This window comes from Tetrao urogallus (assembly GCF_951394365.1).
Source record: "Tetrao urogallus genome assembly, chromosome: 20".
Lineage (NCBI taxonomy): Eukaryota > Metazoa > Chordata > Aves > Galliformes > Phasianidae > Tetrao > Tetrao urogallus.
The window spans coordinates 5,050,292-5,069,334 of record NC_136833.1 but is presented as its reverse complement, the minus strand read 5'-3'; the positions used below and the strand labels follow the sequence as shown (position 1 = coordinate 5,069,334).

Sequence of the window (19,043 nt, the reverse complement as noted above, 5' to 3'; positions counted from 1 at the left end):
CAGCTATGCAAGTTTAGATAGTACTTTATTTTTAGCCCATTTTAATGTAACTGGAGCTTATGCAATCTGTGTCTGGGTGCAGGAGGATACTCAGTATCTGCAAACTCATAATTGAAATTGCTTTTTGCAGACAGACTTTTTTTCCTCTTAATGTCCCAATGGAGTGTTCATGTGGGCAGACCTCTGCAGGGGCAGTGCTGAGAGCTGCTGCCTCAGCCAAATCGTACAGAAGAGCTATAGGGCTGTAACTGTGGGGGACCAGAGTCCATGCGCCCTCGCAAAGCCAAAGCTGCAGAGAAGCAGCCCCAGGGCTTTGCTCCACCTGACTGCAGGGGTGAAGTTAGGACCCCAGGTGCAAGCTGTAAGAGGCAGCATAGGGGAAACTGTGGGGGCTGCTTGGTGGTAGTGGGGTAGAGCAAAACTTGACACTGTGGCAAGGAGCTGCCTGTGGGCTGGCGAGTCAGCTTCTGACTTGAGTGTTTTGCTGTACCTTGTGCTCAGAATCCTGCTATTTGTTGAGTGTATGTATTTATATTTATGTGAAGTAGGGTCCTTCTTTCTTATATAAACACTTGTTCCTTGCACAAAGTGTTTCATTCATTTCCCATAATTATATGTACTTCTATATTAAGTGTATTTACTTTGTTCAAGGAGCAAGAGATACTTGAGTCCTGGGTCCCCATGCCCCTGGCTGTGGAACTGAGCGTTTTCAGCTCAGAATGGACTCAAGAAGGAGGGAGAACAACCACGAGTTGGATTTAGGACCATAGAAAAATACCCGCTGTGGGTCTCTGCAGGGCATGGCACAGGATCCTGAGTGTGATGGTAGCACCCAAGGCTTCAAATAAAAAAGAAAAGATATCAGCAGGAATTGGTTTAGGAATTTAGCTTTGCTGGATTTCTCTGTATAACAATGTATGAGAAGGTCAGCAGCGTCTCACTGCAGGGTGAGGCCGTTTGGCTGATCTGCATTTTCCTTTTCCTCCAGCCACGGGACTTCTTTGCATAATTTTTATCAATGACAAGTGTTGCTTCCCAGACGGATGTTGCATAACGCGTGGCTTTCACTGCACTTGCACAGGATTGTGGTGTTGGCAGTTTCTTTCAATTCCTCTTGCCTGTGGTTTCCTTGCTCTGTGTTTCCTTCTGTCCCATACTGGAGCACAGTGAGGGCAGGAGAGCTGCAGTGCACAGGGATCCACAAGTCCGGCAGCATCTCCCAGAAGAGGTGCAGGGATATTCCTCTGCCTTGACCTGTGGCCGTTAATACATCCCACTTTCATCAACCAGTGGGCATTTTCCTCTGGGCAAACAATGCAGAGCTGGGGAAGGTTTCCTAAAGCCAGTCACCACTAAGGCAGTCGTCTCCTCTTTCCATAGATCTGGCTGGTCACCTATGCACCTATCTGCTGCTACAACACTTTCAATTGTGCTACATATTTGACCATAACTTTTTTGACTTGCCTTCACATTAACAAAAGGCACTTCATCTTCAGCTACCTTTTTTTGCATTTTTATTTGTAAAGCTGTGTTTTCTGCCCTGCTGTGCCCCCAGCAGCTATTCTGAAATCTTCACTTGGAAGTGCTCCCAACGAGAAATCAAGTTGTGCTTTCTCTCTTTCTCTCTCCACACTGGCTTTTGAATTTCTCTGCCACATTAGAAAGTCATATGAATACAGATGTCTTCTACCACAGGCGAATTAAAACCATAAGTCATTTCTTCACTCTCCCTTTAGATCACTTCCTTATATTAAATTCCTTAAATACACTCTAACACAAGCTTTCTACTTTTTGCTGAGCTGCAATTCTGTGTAATTCATCGAAATATCCTCTTTTCCAGTTAGAATAGGAACTTCTTCATCAGCATCCAGTAAGAAGTTCCATTCGACTCTCATCTAAATGAAGAAGTGAAAGCTGGGGCAACAACTTCTGCAGTGAAGAGGAAATTTTTATTTTATTATTATTATTATTTTTTTTTTTTACCATTTCCATCAAAATGAATGTTTGTAGTTTTGAGATTGATTAAGGTTCATAATGGATGGCAGATTTTCTATGGTTATCCCAGAAAAGAAATGATTGCATTGGGAAGCTCTTTATCTTTTCTCTTTGCCTGGGAAGGCATAGCTCATCCTCCCAAGCTAGCATCACCTGGTGTCACTGCACATTTCTACACATGTTCTTGGGACCCAGTTCTATTTGAATTGAACCTTGGCTTGGGGCTACTCCCCAGGGGATCCCAAGCCCTGCTTTGGGTTTAGGATCCCTCTCTCACAGCTGTTCCAAGCACCAATTGCTTCTTGTCCTGATCATAACAGCTTGTTGCATGCTGATGTCTTTCCTCCCACTTCTTGTGACTCCTGGGAGGTCAGGGGAGATGCCAAGGGGGTGGCTGGTGAATGTTTATAGGCAGAGAGGCTCACAAAAACAGGTGGTTTCTGTTGACTAAACTCTAAACCTCAAGAGTGTTTACACAGAGGGTGCTCTAAATTTCTCCACTGTCACTACCAGGTTAGAAGCAGTTGTGATGTAGGCAGCTGAGAAGAGCTGGAGAGATTGTTCTGTCCTTAGCTTTGAGGCTGGGTCAGCACTGCCTGGCTCTTCCTAGATGGTGGGGGGTGGTTTAGAATCGTTGAGTCATTAAGGTTGGGGATCTGAGAGGTCTTTTCCAAATCCAAATGCAATGCACCCTGACCATGCCTGCAACATGCCTGCACCCCTCACTGCCACATCTCTACAGTTCTTGAAAGCTTTCAGGAATGGGGACTCCACCACCTCCCTGAGTAGCCTGTTCTTTCTAAAGGAAACAAACCCAATTTCTTCTCCTCATCCTATCCTGTTGAACCAGCTCTGAGGTACACCCTTCATGGCAGGGATCTGACAGCAGGGAAAGGCACAATAAGCAAAGGGCCATAGCAACTGCCTTGAGCCTACATATGTATGGGGACCATAGCTCTACCGTGAGGTGTAAGGATGGACACAACCAGATCTCAGCATGAGTCAACCTCTTCAGAGCACAAGGGTTTTAGTCACCTCTAGTGAGAGTTGAGAGGTAAAGGCTGGGATCAGTGGTGGCAACAAACCCACAGGGCAGCAAGGGCAAGAATGGAAAAAGGGAAAAAAAAAAAGAAGAGGAAGTGCTGAGTTCTGTAGTTCTTTCTGGATGTGTGTCCACAGGGACATTGTGAGTTACCTTTGGGAATTGCCAGTGCTGTCCCTTTTTTGGTCATACTGCGATTGCCACAGCGTTTCATCTACAAAGCTGTGATGTGCTGATCCCAGAGTTCTGGTAGAACTCTCTCTTCTCTCAGCTCCTAACCCCAGGGCCACATCTCCTCCCTGAAACTAAAGTATTTACTTTTATTTGGGATGCTAAACCAGCATATACAAGTGGAATAGGATGAAGTTACCCATACTAGCAAGAAGTGAACAAGCAGGAACCGCAACAATTTCACTGACCAGAGCCAAAATTAACATCTGTAGGCAGAGAAGTGCATGCCCTCTATCTGTCCTACAGTCAGGTGGGCTACAGCAGGCTACAGCCTACATACAGTGACCAAAACTCATTTCCTATGGGCTGCCTTTGTCTCCAAACCTGCAAGATTTCCAGCATAAGCCTGCAGCTTTTAACATCAAAACAAATAAAGCCAACATCCCCAATAATTTCAGGTCAATCCAACTTCATCCCTATACCATCTTTCCTTTTCTAGAAGTTCAACAAAGAGCTGGAGATCAGTGTCTGCACAACACACCATTCTGGAGCCAACACAGAATCCTTGCATAACGTTGTAGCGGGATGAAAACAGCAGGAAGGCAAAGTCTTTCACAACAACAAATGAGAGTGAGCCCAAAACCAGCAACCACTAACAAAAAAACAGAAGAAAAGAGCAACTTACCAACAGAAAACATAAAACACACAGGAAACTCCAACAAAAGCTACCCTCACCTGCAATGCCAACCCTTAAATACAATCTGGGAAGGGGTGGATCCTGGCTCTATGCCTTCCAGTCACTCAGGTGAATTGCTTGCACCTGAGCTCTGCTGGGTTGGCCCTGCATTCCCACCAGGTGTTCAATCACTGTTTCAGACTGTGACTTAGCAATCCTACTATGCTTTGTTATGGGGCACATTGGAAAGTGGTATTACTGGTAGAACTGTGGCTGAGCTCAGATGTTCCCTCTGGCAGTGCTTTCCTGCCAGCAGTGGTGTCTATGGGTGTCCATGCCATGGGAGCAGAACAGCCCTGAATGGAGCTTCCGGCTCTGACCACCAGAATGGAATCTGAAAGAGATGGCCGTGTGGCCAATGCTTCCTCTTTTACTGTTTCCTTTTCACCCCCAACTCAGCAAAATTTGGGGATACTGATGTAATTTCCTTAGTATGATGCACTCATCTTTATTCCTTGAAACCCTGTGCCCGCCCAGCAGCTGGGGGATAAAAGTGGCAGCACAGCAGAGGCTGAGCATCGTGCAGAGCAGAGACCTGCAGCCACTCAGCTCCAGCCCTGCTCACCGTGCCAACGTCCTGCAGACCATGAAGGGCCCCGCAACCGGCCTGGCCGCTCTGCTCCTCCTGGCCCTCTGCTCCTCAGCTGTGGCCCATCTAGGTGAGTCGGGTCTCATTATGTACCTCTGTCTGGGTGCCTGTTCCTCCCTGGGAGCCCCATCCCCATGGATGGGACCTTCTGGTGGGATGGTGGGCTGTGGGGGACTGCCACCTGTGCTGGGGCTCAGCCTTGGAGACGGGGTCCCTAGGGGTGTCCTTGGGGATATGACATACGGGAGTGATTGTGTGATGGCAGATCCTTGGAAAGTCCCAGGTAGGGCACCTGTGGGGTCTCACCAGGGCTTTGTTTCTCTCTCCCACAGATGGCCTACCCACAACCTGCTGCTTCTCCTACGTTCCACGTCCCATCCCACGCAACGTCATTGCTTCTGCCTTCCCCACCAGCAGCAAATGCCGCCTGCCGGCAGTGATGTGAGTATCCAACCACAGCTGGGGTGGTTGCGGTGTAACACAACAGCATCATGCCACATCTTCAAGGGTGGTTGGTAAGGGACGAGAGTGTGGCTGTGGACATGTGGGTGCTGCCTGCAGGACCAATCATCGTGTGAACCTAACGCTGGTTTTCTCCCTGCAGCCTGGTCACCAAGAAGGGGAAGGAGGTATGTGCAAACCCCGAGGAGCCCTGGGTGCAGAAACGCCTGGAACTCTTCCAGAGCCAAGAAAACTGACCTTCCGTGCTGTGCCCCTGGGCTTGGCCCACAGGAACACTCGTGCACCAGAGCACTTGAACTGGATTGTCTTCAATACAGAATTTATTCTATTTAACTTATTTAAGTTTAATTAAATATTTTTTTTCTAAGAAAATGAAAAATACAAAAATAATTTAAAAGATATCACAACATAATAATCCATTATGGTCATAGTTTTTCCGATGCCTAAATAAAGTTTTTAGACTATCAAACCCCTTTGTTTGTCTCCTATATGGACTTTCAAACCCCTTTGTCACAGTTCCCATTGCGATCCCATGGTGCTTCCACCTCCCATGGCGGGCTCAGCTCCCCAGGGCCAGTCCTGACCTCAGCACATCCCCGTGGGGTGATGGTGGCATCCTGGCTGGGGTGTCTTTATGAGAAATAGTTCAGCAACAGCAAAGTGCAGGCAGGAAGGACGCCTCAGTGTGTGCAAGCCCCAAGGAGTCCTGGGTGCAGAAATACCCGGAACTCTTCCAGAACCAAGAAAATTGACCTTCCGTGCTGTGCCCCTGGGCTTGGCGCACAGGAACACTCAGGCACCCCATAGCGCTTGAAGAGGATCGCCTTCTTCAACAGAAAACTTACTGAATTTAGCTTATTGAGGTTAAATTAAAAATTTATTTTGAAATGAAAAGGAAAACAATTTAAAGGAACAGTAGTTTGATACACAGAATGGTAGAATCATAGAATGGCTTGGGTTGGCGGGGACACCAAGGATCATCAAGTTCCAACCCTCCTGTGTCAGGCAGGGCCAGCATCCTCCAGGTCCAGTCCAGGTTGCCCAGGGCTCCATCCAAGCTGGTTTTGAAGGCCTCCAGGGATGGGTGATCCACAGCCCCTCTGGGCAGCAGTCACAATCAGATGAGCAGTCACAGTAAGGAGTTAGGAGTTTTGATGTCCAAATAAGTTACTTGGACTATCAAAACCCTTTGTCTCAGTTCCATGCGATAGCCTGTGTCATCTTCCGCGGTGCTGACACCTTGGCTGGGCTCCCATCGCTCGCTCTTGCAGAGGAAGCAGCAGCTCAGCAGGGAAGCGCAGGCAGGAGAGTCGTGGCAGTGGTGGTGTCGCGCCCTGCAGTGCTCCGGCACATCAGCAAACTCTGCTGTGGCGCTTCAACCAGCAAGGCCGTTGTTCAGAGGCTGGCAAGGCGCAGTGGCTGCGGGGCTGTGAGTGCCCTCGGGGTGCTGGGGGCCCTGAGAGGCGGGTTTGGGATGCCCACATCTGCCCACAGGGCTTTGATGGGTGCCAATGAGCTCCAACAGGGAGTTGGAGACACATCAACTCACAGGTCATTGAAATATATGGACTGAAGATGGTATAGCAAATAAACCACATCATCCCTAATTTACTAATGCAAGGGGATTTATTTAGGCATCAGAGCTCCTGATTCCTTGACAAGTATTTGATGTTTTGTGCACCATCTCTGTGTTTTCACTTCCTTCACAGCGTGGGAGAGCAACTTTTCTGTTCTGGATAGCTCCAGGAGTGCCTGCACCCAGAGTTGCTTTGGGTCTGTGCATATCTTCCTCTTCTTCTTGGTGACCACGCTGCAGGGAGAAAAGCACCACTGGGGCAATGGGGTGCTGGGCCTGCATGGCAGCAGCCACATGTCCCCAACCACACTGCCATCCCTTCCTGACCACCTGTGTGTCACAGTCGTGGTGTTGTACTCCAAACCCCGGCTGGGTATTCACATCACTGCTGGCAGGGAGCAGGTGCTGCTGGTGGCATAGACAGAGGCAATGAGCTTGTAAGGGATGGGACGTGACACATAACTGTAGCAGCAGCTTAAGGGGATGTCATCTGTGGGTTCAGGAAAAGAGAGCCGTGGTGAGATGCTGTATGTGGGGCTCCCTGAGGGTTTGCCATCAGCTACCCTCAACTCATGTCATATCCCCCAGAAGATCCCATCTCCAAAGCTGAACACCAGCATTGGTGGCAATTGCCCACGCTCAGCGCTATGCTGGACCCAGCCATGGGGATGGGGATTCTCCAGCACCCAGAACCCTACCAAGTAGGGACAGTGCCTCCTGCCCCAAGAGGAAAATGTAAGACACGACTTACCACTACTGCCAATAGGAAAGGAGTCCATAGTCGAGGAGCAGAGGGCCAGGAGGAGAAGAGCAGCCAGGGCAGCTGCAGATCCCTTCATGGTGCTGTGGGACATGGGCACAGGGAGCAGGGCTGGAGCTAGCTGGCTTAAGGGCTCTGCTCTGCACAATGCTCAGCCCCTGCTGCACTGCCACTTTTATTCCCTGGCTGCTGGGCATGTACAGGGTGTCAAGGGAAAAATATGAATGCGTAATAACTAGGAAATTATTTCAGAACCCCTGCAGAAATAAAGCTGCAAAAAGGAGAAGCACCAGCCATAGGGCCACTGCTTTCAGATTCTGTTTTAGTGCCCAGTGGGGCACACGTGACACCAACCCTGGTGCTCTGCACTCACCCTGCAGTGAGAGCCAGGCTGGGATGTGGAGCTCCGTGGCTGCAGCCCCAATGGGAGTTGGGTGGACGGAGGCTGCTCCATCCTCACTGCACACCACAAGCTCAAAAGCAGCTGTGCTTTCATGCTCTTCTGGGTTATAGGGAATGTGGTGACGAGCGCCCAACACACGTGATTCAGTTTCCTTCATCCCTGACAGCAATTTGCTGACCACTTGATATCCTCATTGCCACCAGGCACCCCTCCTTCTGCAGCCATCAGCATTAACTCCATGCTCTTTGCTGGGAAAGAAAAACAAACTTCAAATCCCCTCAAACCCAATATTTCTCCATTGCCATCTGACATCAACACAAATCAGTATCACATGAAGGGAACAGCTGTGCAGGATATCCTTAAATCTGCCACCTGGCTGCCTCCATGGAGCTGTTCCTGCTTGGTGGTGGGCTTCAACAGAGAGGCAAAGTGTTTTCAAATGCAGGAATTTTAATTAGGCATCAGAGCTCCTGACTCTTTGGCAAGCATTTTGATGTGTTCTGAATCATCTCTGTATTTTCACTTCCTTAGCATTGGTGGGATGGATAGGAGGGAAGCTGTGGGTGCCCCAGATATGCCCAAGAACAGCTTGGATGAGCCCTGGGCACCCTGAGCTTGGGGGGAGGGGAGGGGGGGGGGAGGGGGGGTGCAAGAGTCTAGAGCAGGGCTGGAGCTGGGTGTGCTGCGAGGTCCCTTTCCAATCCATCCGTTTTGATTCTATAATTCCACAGAAGGTCAGTTTTCTTGGCTCTGGAAGAGTTCCAGGTGTTTCTGCACCCAGGGCTCCTCGGGGTTTGCACATACCTCCTTCCCCTTCTTGGTGACCAGGCTGCAGGGAGAAAACCAGCGTTAGGTTCACACGATGATTGGTCCTGCAGGCAGCACCCACATGTCCACAGCCATGCTCTTATCCCTTCCCATCCACACTCAGAGCTGTGGGATACTGTCCTGGTATCACACTGCAACCACCCCAGCTGTGGTTGGATACTCACATCACTGCCGGCAGGCGGCATTTGCTGCTGGTGGGGAAGGCAGAAGCAATGATGTTGCGTGGGATGGGACGTGGAACGTAGGAGAAGCAGCAGATTGTGGGTAGATCATCTGTGGGAGAGTGAAACAAAGCCCTGGTGAGACCCCACAGGTGCCCTACCTGGGACTTTCCAAGGATCTGCCATCACACAATCACTCCCGTATGTCATATCCCCAAGGACACCCCTAGGGACCCCGTCTCCAAGGCTGAGCCCCAGCACAGGTGGCAGTCCCCCACAGCCCACCATCCCACCAGAAGGTCCCATCCATGGGGATGGGGCTCCCAGGGAGGAACAGGCACCCAGACAGAGGTACATAATGAGACCCGACTCACCCAGATGGGCCACAGCTGAGGAGCAGAGGGCCAGGAGGAGCAGAGCGGCCAGGCCGGTTGCGGGGCCCTTCATGGTCTGCAGGACGTTGGCACGGTGAGCAGGGCTGGAGCTGAGTGGCTGCAGGTCTCTGCTCTGCACAATGTTCAGCCTCTGCTGTGCTGCCACTTTTATCCCCAGGCACTGGGTGTGGAAGGGTTTCGAGGAACAAAAGATGAGTACGTAATAACTAGGAAATTATCTCAGAATTCCTGCAGTTTTGCTGAAAAGGAGAAATAAAGCTACGAAAGGGGAACTGCTGGCCACTGGGCCACTGCTTTCAGTTTCTGCTTTAGTGTCCAGTGGGGACTGGCCAGCTCCTGACGCCTTATGAAACCCACCTGTCTGCTCTGCACTGACCCTGCAGTGAATCCCCTCAAACCCAATGTTTCTCCATCAGCCAAACATCAGCCAAAATCAACATTGCATGGAGTGAACAGCTGTGCAGAGCACCCTTAAACCCACACCCAGGCAGGGTCTACACTGTTGGAGGGCGTACAGAACCTTCACCATTCTGGTTTCACATTTCCTAATGCCTTCTGGGCTGTTCCCAGGTCCTCACAGTGAGGCAAACCCCAACACGGCCTCTCTTTCCCAGTGCAGGATTCATAACTCACTACAGCCACACAGGTGCAGGTCAGAGCAAGTAGCTTTATTAAATCTCAGTAGAGCTGTACAGTAGTGTGAAGTGGGACAGAGGGGGACAAGGCAGAGCTGGCTCCATAAGTTAATGAGACATTACAGGCACTGACAGGTCACGGCAGGGTACGTAGAAATAGAGCTGGTGTTGGTAGCAGCTCATGTTGAGGCGTTGCTCAGCTTCTTTCCCTGCAAGTACTGCTGGAACCAGCCCTCTGCAGGGTCCACGCAGAACTTCTTCCCCTTCTTCAGCTCCACGCTGTGGGTAGAGGGGCTGGGTTAGCTGGAGTGTCCTCCCCTACCCTGCAGCATCATTCCTAGCATTCCCCAAAACTCTGACTTCTAGCAGCCTTAAATCCCTTGTAAACCTTGGTTTCCTTCCCATTTTTATTGCTGAAATGAGGGGCTGCTGGAAGATTTGAAATAAAGCATTGAGAGGAGGAGGAACATGTGGATAGAACTCAGCATATAGCACCCTGAGAGGGGCTTACTGTGGACATTCATAGTGGGAAGTGAAAGCACAGGCAGGGTGGCTGAGGGCGAGGAGTGCGATGGGAAGGAAGACTGAGGAGGAAGGTTGGTGGAGAAAGGCTGGGCATGGGAGGTTGGGGGAGGAAGGCTGGGGATGAAGGCTGGGGATGAAGGGACTCACATAATGGCTCTGCGGGAGCAGTTTGGAGGTGTTTCCCGATAGCTGCGGATGAGCGAGGTGTTGATTTCCCTCTGGATGAACATGTTCTTGTAGCAGCAGGAGCTGTAGGAGCTGCGGACTGAGAGGAGGAAGGGATTGGTGCTGTCCCATGCCTGACCCCAGCCACTTCCCCCACTATGAGGATCCCTGCCATGTCTCCAGCTCTGCAGGTTTGCCCCCATATTCCTCTCTGACAAGAAATCCCCAGGAACAAGCATTATTAGCAAACATCTTCCAAGCCAATGTTGACCCCTTGGCACCTTAAGTCCACAGCAGAAGCAGGGGCTGAACCTATTCCCCCATCCCCAACCCCAAACCTGCAGGAGGACGTGGGTTAAGACTCCGTGTTGGTACTTACAGGACTTGCCCCAGCTCTCAGTCCAGGCAGCTGCGAGCAGCAGAGTGACCATGGCCAAGGAGTAGATCTTCATGTCCGATCCGGGTGGCTGTCAGCTCCAGGAACCAGTAGCTCTTGCTGGTTTGGTGCTGCTGAGTGCTACCTGCTTGTACCTCAGCATTATATAGCCCCTGTCCAGGATTTCCATGACAGCTCTGGACTCTCCCCAGGGGAAGAACCACTCGTTGCTATTACCAAAGGGCAACTGGGGGATGGAAATTCCTCTCCCTGGCTGGTGCTGTTCCGGCCCCTCTTCACACCCAGCCTATGGTGCTTGAGGGCTTCTGGAAAGTCTGGTGAGCACAGTCCTGTGCTGCTGCAATGCGTAGCAGCCTGCAGTCTATTTTGGGTTCAGCTGCTGCCACCGACAAACCACACAGGATGATAATCATGCTCACTGAAGACCTGAGTGAGCTTATGTTCAAAACTCATCCTGACTGTGATGCTGCTCTTGCAGTTTTTGCTGAAGTGACTGGTTTGGCACTGACTGCACTCAAGCTCAGGCCAGCCCACCCCAGATCCCATGGCTGTGTGCCAAGTGCCCATGGTTTTGGCTGTGCCCATGGTGCTTCCCGTAGTGGTGGCCATGTTCATGATGGTGCCCATGGTGGTGGTGGCTGTGCCCGTAGTGCTGCCCATAGTGGTGGCTGTGTCCATCATGGTGCCTATAGTGGTGGCTAAACCTGTAATTGTGGCCATGTTTGTCATGGCAGCCATGGTGGTGGCTGTGCCCATCACAGTGACCACGTCAGTGGCCATGGCCATTGCATCTCCTCATGGCAACCCTGGCGTGTGAGTTGTTACCAGGGCCTAACTGTGCAGCTCAAGTTGAATTTTGTCTGGGGATGGCTGATGAAGAGCAAGGGAAGACCCCTCTTTTCAGGTTTGGCACCCAGAGATGTGCTCACCTCTTGCCCCTTTTGCAGATGGCTTCCCCAGGTCCCATGTGGACACTGCTTGACTCTATGTACCCCCAGATCCTTCCAAAAAGGAATTGAGAAGAGTGACCACAACATCATCTCTTCCCACCCTTTACTGAGTTCAGCTCTCACAGCTGACATTTCTTACCCAAAGCAAGCCAAGAGCAGGAACTCTTCTGCTCCCCAGACACTTGCACAGCCAGATGTTTGCATACACAAGGTTGAGTTTAATTCTGTTTACAGTGCTGTATAAGAAGCATTAGTGATGCTACTCCCTATTAACCCCTGCACTGCAAAAAGCCCAAGGAGCACAGTGACTCTGACATGCAAAGCAGTTGTCCCCTGCCTAAGACCCAGTCCAGCCATGGTCTCAGGGTGGAGAAGAGCGAGAGATGCAGGAGATACGGAAATCTGTGCACAGTGATGCTAAGAGCTCCAGGATCTCACAGTGGGATAAATGGAAAGAAAACATGGAGGTGAGTGCTGCTTATCTGCATAGCACAGGGCTGAGACGGGGAGGACTCGCATTACTCCTGGTCTCCCCATCTCCGTGATAAGGCTGCCTCCAAGGGCCCTATGCTGCTCTTGTGGCTCTTCTAGCTGGGGATGGAGTAGGAGCTGACCTGGAACCTCTGCTGGTACCTCTTCACCCACATCCTGTCCGCTGGGGTACAGATCTCTTTGCCATTCTTCACCTTGAAGCTGTGCAGAGAGAAGAAATGGATTTAAGTCTCCTAACCCAGGAGATCTGAGGGCAGCGAGTCCTCCAGCAGCACCCACTCACTGCCATGCTGATACCACCAGGGGGGCAGGCATACTCACATCACAGCTCGGTGTGGGCACTGAGGGCTGGTGGCATAGCAGGCGACGATGTTGTCCATTTTGATCCTTCTGGTATGAAAGTTGAAGCAGCACTTGTCAGGCACAGCTGGGGCTCCTGGGGGGAGAATGAGAGCTCAGCTCAGCCTGAAGGCCCCCAGTTCCCATCCCGGCCTCCTTGCATGATGCAAACCCCATGCACCCCTCCCTTCTCCCTGGTGTTCCCATCCCCGGTCCCGCAGGTGGTCGCGCTCACTCTGGGCCAGGCTCTGGCAGCACAGCGCAGTAAGGAGGAGGAGGACAAAGAACGCCCCAGCTGCCTTGGCCATGTCGGGCTGTAGGAGGGCTGCGGGCTGCTTCACTCTCCCTTCTGCTTGGGATGGACTGCTGGGCTTCTTTTATGGAGCAGCAGCAGTGCTGACTCCCATGAGATCAGTAGTTGCGTGGACAGGGGGAGGACCTGGTCACTGGACATGTCCCAAAGAACAGAGAGTGGGTGATATCCTTCCCCTCCCAGAACAGTTTGAGGAGGAAAAACCTGCTCTCAGACTCTGAGGGGCTTGGGATTTTCTGAACTTCTTCCTGCAATATTGGGGCTGGTGGCCATGTTGCTCCCCCAGTTTGGCTCTGCATCCCCAATCCCTAGGCAGGTTGTATGGCCGTGGAGGGGTGCATGGGACAGGGCAGTGTCTGGAGCTGAGCAGGGTCCCACACAGCCAGGCATGCTCCCAACATACATCACAGCTGGCAGCAGCTGCCAGTCCATGGGAGCACAGTAATGCTTTGCATCCCACTGATTTGTGTCTCAGTGGGGAGGCAAATGTCCAGTCCCAGACCTGACACTCTTTTCTAAAAATAAAAATAAAAATAAAATGGCCTATTTATAAAATAAGTTTACTAAAAAGTAAATAGCCTTTGCTCAGATGCAGAAGGCACATGCGTGGCCCTCTGCTAGTTCAGGGGACTTTGGAGCCCTGTGGGGCTGGGTGAGGCTGGGCAGGTGTTTCCACTTCCTATCCCCAAGGCCAGAGAAGCAGCTCATGTTCTTGGCCACGATGAGCTGGGAAATAGCAAAGACTAGACTGGGCTTCCCCAGTGGTCTTTGCCTGCCTACAGCTGTGCCAAATCCCCTTCTCCCCCAGCCCAGACAACTCCAGATGCTGGCAGATGTACACAGATGCAAGTCCCTGCTGGCACGGATCTCAAGCCTGTGGACACTGGTCAAGGCTGTGATCATCCCCACAGGATGCTGTGGCCATCTCCATAGTGGGACCACCCGTACTTCTGCATCCCTCTGGTTTCTCTTCTCCAAACCTATTTCCCAGAAATCAGACTCAAGCTTTTGGCTGCAGAAATCTCCCAGACTGCTGTGATGGAGTGTATGTGTGTAGGGTGCAGCGAGGGAACTGTAGGATATCCCAGGGTGCAAGGAAAGGGATGTTCTGTGTTTCTGTGTCTCATCCCACCATTAGCCCAACACTGGTTTAATTTCTCCACTTCCATCTTGTCCCAGCCCAGGGAGCAAAGGGAAGCAGATGGTGCTGGGATGGTGTAGGCTCCTGTCTTTGTTTTCACTCCCTGGATCCTTTTTCCCCATCTCATCCCCACATCCTGAGGTCTTCTGGCTGAGCAGGACAGTCCGAAACCTCACTGCCAAGCCATATGGAGCCCCCACTCCTACCCTGGTGACAGCATTGCACGGTGCTGCCCCAGGATCTGCTTTCAGTAGCACAGATTATCCTGGATGTGGCCAAGGGGAAATCTCAGACAGGCTTTGCTGGACTCTCTCCAGCACAAGTTGTTTCCAAACAGGAAATAACTCCTGAGTGATGGTATTTTCCCTGCATTAAGGAAAAAAAAAGAGAAACATAAGGAAAATGAAGAAGTTTCACTGGACTGGGAAAGGCCCATCATCAAAAACCTCACGCATGGGATGCTTTGGGTCGGGAAAGTCGAAGGATGCTGCTCCCATCCCTGCAGCCTTCTTCTGCCCCAAGCCTGGTGCTGGATTGGGGTGATACCTCAGCCCTGCACTGAGCAGAATTCAGCAACACTGCTCTTTCCAGTGTGTTCACCCAAGCTTTATTGATGGTGCAGCGCTCCTCGTTCCATTTGATCGATAACCCCAGGGGATGGAGATCTAAGTGCAGTGCCTGCGGGACAGGATGGCTGCAGCAGCTGGGCCATCCAAAATAATGTCTGTAATCAAAGCCACTCTGACAGGTCGGGTCTGCTTTCCATAAAGCCGTAAGGATTTGTTTGATTTATTCTTCTCCTTTTAAACTCTCTGTCTCGGTTGGAACAGAGCAGTGTTTCCATTACCTTGCTGAGGCTGATGGTGAGATAAGCACTTAATGCACCCCCCTCCTTGTGCTATTTCCTTCCTATGGGCTGACAAGGTCCCTGCTGTCCCTGTGGCCACCTGGGACTTCCCCTGCTGTTAGAGGAGATGGTTTCTATTCAACCTGGTCTGAGACCTGTCCACCCTCGCCTGTCCCAGTGAAGAGGTGGCTCTGAGTCACCGTGGCCACAACCCACACTCGTGCGGGGAGAGCAGCTGCAAACCTGCAGACATGCCTTTATCTTCCTCAAAAAGTGGTGGTTTCTATTTGAGGCTGGAAAACCCCATAAGGATCGGAGCCTCATCCTGAAACCTGGGTGATCAAAGGGGTGGGAGTGGGCTTGCAGCCCCCAAGGCATTGCCTTCCCAGAGGCTGTGGGGATGGGCTCATCTTCTGTTCCCAAGTGCTGTTGGGAGCTGAAACCATTTAGAAATAGTATGGAACAGATGGTGTTGTTCTTGTCCAGGGGAGAATGTACCAAGTCACAGCCAAGTCCTAAATTCACAAACATCAATCATGAGTGGCCAGAGGGGATGCATCCACATCATCAGGTTAAGGCAGCCCAGAAACCAAAACCTCAGCAAAACCAATGGAATTGGGTTGCTATGCTGTAAACCTGCAGGGGCCACCTGTTGATTTTGGGGTGCATGGCTGGTGGCTGGGCTGGGAGATTCCCTCTTCCCAGTGCTGGGCTGTGGGCTGTGGGTGTCCTTCACTCCCATAGTGGGGAGGGCATTCCCAAAAAGAAGGGTTTTCCACCCAAAACAGCAGCACCGGGGTCTGCAGTGGGCTGCAGGCTCAGACCCCATAGCAGAGCTGTTCCTAATGCTCCTAAAACAAAGGCAAAAAGCTTTTGTCTGGGATGATGGCTTCTCTCCAGACTACCTGGGGAAGGATCTTTGTTGCCTTCTCACTGGGATGCTCTGTCCTTGGTGGTTCCCCTGTTCAAGCCAGCTGAAGACCCTGCTTGCCCCAGGAACCCCACTGTGTATTGGTGACTCATTTCTGTGTCCTTTGGTCCCCGGCATCATGGCTGAAAGTTGATTTCACACCAGACTCCTCTGCTGGAGATAACAATCAGGGCTGGGCTGTTCGAGCTGAGTGTCATCTTCCCACTGTCTAACTTTGGCCTTTCAAAACCAAACCTAAAGACACTCCCTGCCTCCTTATCTGCACTCTGACTTCTGAACCTGCAGGCTGCACACACATCACTTCCCAGCAGCCTGAGAGCCAAGAGGCAGCATTACTGGGTGGAAAAAAACCAAAAAGATAAAGTAAGATGCTCATGAAATCCTCTGCAGTGGGAAACTGGGGTTAAAATTAGTCCAAAATTTCACCCTGGGGTGTTGGGGGGGCTCTCTGTGTGCCTCCAGCATTGCAAAGGCTGTGGTGTCTGCCAGAAATCTCAATGCTTTTTCTTTGGGCTGGATTTTCTCCAGGCGCAGGAGCCAAGGTTGGTGGTGATGGGGGGCAGAGAACAACATCGACGGGGAGCAGGGAATGAAAGTGATGGAGAGCAGGGGGTGGAATTGATAGGGAACAAGGAATGGCATCAATAAGGAACAGAGAACAGCATCAGTAGGGAACGGAGAATGACATCAGTGGGGAACAAAGAACGGCATTGATGGGGAACTCAGCCAGGTTGCTCTCTGTGCAGCACTGCCCTTCTGCAGGAGATCATCGCTATGGGAAATTTCCCTTAAGAGCTTCTGCAAGTGTTTTCTGGGAAGGCCGTGGGAAAAACCTTCCTCTCCTCTGTTCCTTCAGCTGGACACGTTGTGGCTGCAAGGGGAAAGTGAAAGCCGAGGATTGTTGTGCAGGACGCAGCATTACGGATGGAGACAAGCGGTGGGAAGCTTGATTGGTTGGTTTTTTTTTCATCTTATTTGTTATCGTTTCACAGTTTCCTTCTGCCCGTGCTGGCCTTGGGAGAAAATTGTCCTGCTGGTTGGAAATCGTCTCCCTGAGCCTCAGCTGCTGTTTTTCCACCCTTTGGCACAAGATGTCAGTGCTGCTCAAGGAACGGTGCTGCCCTCCACCCATCGCCCACTGTGGGTGCTGGCTGGGGCTCAGGGGTGACACCCAGCTGGAGGGCACCATCGAGGGCTTTGGGGCCTGGGGGAGATGGGATGCTCAGAGTAGGTCTCATCCAGCCCTGTGCCTTTGTGGCCTTATCTTTGGGGGTAAGGTGGAGCTTGCCAGCCCTAATGGAATCATTTGGGGTATTTTGGGGGATGGAGGAGGTGTAAGGACGTCAGCCCCATCCCTGTGTACCATGGCACTGCTATCAACGTGGAATACTGAGATCTAACTGGGGACATATGGCTCTGCTCAACGTCAATGGGAAATGCTGGGTATGGGAGTGCAAGAGCTGCTCCACACTGGGAAAAACAATATGAAAGAGAATATGGTGTAAAAGGAAGCAGGGGATCAAAAATGAAACTCTTTACCCATCACATGTGGAAAAAGGGAAAAAAATCCTCAAAAGAGTGTTGACAAGTCTGTAGGCTTCTGGGACCCTGGGTGACCAGAAAAATAACACATCAAAGACCTCACGTATGCCTGAAGACAGATAAAAACTCTGAGCCAAAATGTTCTATGAATATTTAACTACCATCAATATTTAATTAGGAGATAGAGAGAGATTAAGAGCAAGGATACCCATCCCCTGCGTGCACCAGCCCTGTGCTGTGCAGTGGGGGCACGGCACCATTGGGCTTGGTATGGAACACATGGTGCAGTCACCATGGGGGAAGGAAAAGAAGCCCCAAAAGGAAAGAAAAGGCTCAGAGCTGCAGCAGTCCCAAGCATGGCCCTTCCTTGAAGCCTGTCCAGGACACAGTAGGGTGGAGGATTGGAAAAGCAAGGAGAGAAACTGTCCCAAAACTCATGGGAAAGAGTGAAGATTGAAGATTTGTCACCCATCACTGTGCTGGGAGAGCACACTGGGGTCCCCATCCTGCCCTGGTGACAGTGACAAGATGTGGCAGTGTGGTGTCCCCTCCCTCTGCTTTTCCTTTCCTTCATCCTTGGCCACTGTGGGACAGGGGTGAAGATGGGGATGCTTAGGCACATCCCTCCTGCAAACCACTACCTTTCCTTGGCCATCCCTGGGAGTGTAGCAGGAGCAGGACAGCTCAGCCCTGGGCTTTGGGACCCCCCTTCCACACCTGGGGGTTGTTTCCCTCTATGGGAGTGTTCTTGGTTGGATGGGGACTGGAAAGTGCCAACAAAGCCTGGAGAGAGTGGTTCCCTGCCTGCTGTGGGACAGTGCCTTTGCTGCAAGTTTACATCCCCCAGATGATTCAGACACACTTCAGCTCCTTCCTCATCCAGCGGCTCCTCGTGCAAGCTGTGAGAGGGTTCAGTCCCAGTGCATTTGCTCTGGGCCAAGTTTTGGAATTGATCTGGGATTGGACTGCACTTCCCCATCCTCACTTTACATCCTACTGCCAATCCCCACGCTCCATCCTGCTGGATTCTGAGCAGCGGTGGCACATTCTATGGCATCCCAGTGGCTTCAATCTGGGTTTTATGCCTTCCACGGTCCTTGAGCATCTCTTGAGCTGTGAACGCTGCTACACACAAGGCTGTTTCCCACCTGCAGCTGGAAGCTGGAAGCATCCCGCATCCCACACTCCCTTCCCCAGCAGTGTGAAGCCCACTCCACTGCAGGACCTGCCAACCCCAGAGCCCAGCAACGATGCCAGCACCTGCTTTGCCCTGGGAGGACGAGGACGATGCAGGCACTCGGCTATAAAATCACTTCTCGTGCAGCACGGGATGCTGCCATCAGTCTACGTGGGAACCTGCCTGGCTGCCGTATCTGGGCCATTCACCACTCGAGACTTTTAGCGCCCGGAGCAACGGCATGTACTGCTGATGAGTTCTTTCTGCTCCAGTAATTACAGTGAGGAATTTGTCAGAACGAGCTTTCTAAAACCTTCTTGTCTTGTTCTGATTTTACCTGGAGTGTAAAAAGTCATTAGTATGGTAAAACGGAGGCTGTGCTAAGCCAGCAAGCCATCCAGATAACACGGTTTACATCCACTACACTCTCAATATGCAAAAAAGAAAAAAAAAAAAAAAGAAAAAAGCTGG

The 19,043-nt window shown here is 51.3% G+C and overlaps 4 protein-coding genes and 1 pseudogene across 5 annotated transcripts; 1 reads left to right on the top strand and 4 right to left on the bottom strand.

Moving 5' to 3' along the window:
- Nucleotides 1-4,530: 4,530 nt before the first annotated feature.
- LOC306954069 (C-C motif chemokine 4-like) lies at nt 4,531-5,231 on the top strand (the record flags this gene model as incomplete). Its single annotated transcript, XM_079545125.1, has 3 exons — nt 4,531-4,603; nt 4,866-4,974; nt 5,138-5,231. 3 exons carry the CDS (start codon nt 4,531-4,533, stop codon nt 5,229-5,231), a joined length of 276 nt encoding a protein of 91 aa, XP_079401251.1.
- A 1,717-nt stretch (nt 5,232-6,948) lies between these two features.
- Nucleotides 6,949-7,425, bottom strand: LOC306954221 (C-C motif chemokine 3 pseudogene; annotated as a pseudogene). The gene is made up of 2 exons: nt 7,323-7,425; nt 6,949-7,061 (listed from the first exon to the last, which is right to left on the bottom strand). The product of its transcript is annotated as a C-C motif chemokine 3 pseudogene (transcript).
- A 1,044-nt stretch (nt 7,426-8,469) lies between these two features.
- LOC306953914 (C-C motif chemokine 3-like) lies at nt 8,470-9,170 on the bottom strand (the record flags this gene model as incomplete). The annotated part of the gene is made up of 3 exons (XM_079544933.1): nt 8,470-8,563; nt 8,727-8,835; nt 9,098-9,170. The coding sequence occupies 3 exons, from the start codon at nt 9,168-9,170 to the stop codon at nt 8,470-8,472; spliced, it is 276 nt and encodes a 91-aa protein (XP_079401059.1).
- Nucleotides 9,171-9,932: 762 nt separating this feature from the next.
- Nucleotides 9,933-10,895, bottom strand: LOC306954007 (C-C motif chemokine 3-like; the record flags this gene model as incomplete). Its single annotated transcript, XM_079545049.1, has 3 exons — nt 9,933-10,032; nt 10,426-10,543; nt 10,823-10,895. 3 exons carry the CDS (start codon nt 10,893-10,895, stop codon nt 9,933-9,935), a joined length of 291 nt encoding a protein of 96 aa, XP_079401175.1.
- A 1,482-nt stretch (nt 10,896-12,377) lies between these two features.
- On the bottom strand, nt 12,378-12,929 carry LOC306953954 (C-C motif chemokine 13-like; the record flags this gene model as incomplete). The annotated part of the gene is made up of 3 exons (XM_079544990.1): nt 12,378-12,483; nt 12,604-12,718; nt 12,857-12,929. The coding sequence occupies 3 exons, from the start codon at nt 12,927-12,929 to the stop codon at nt 12,378-12,380; spliced, it is 294 nt and encodes a 97-aa protein (XP_079401116.1).
- Between the last annotated feature and the right edge of the window lie 6,114 nt (nt 12,930-19,043).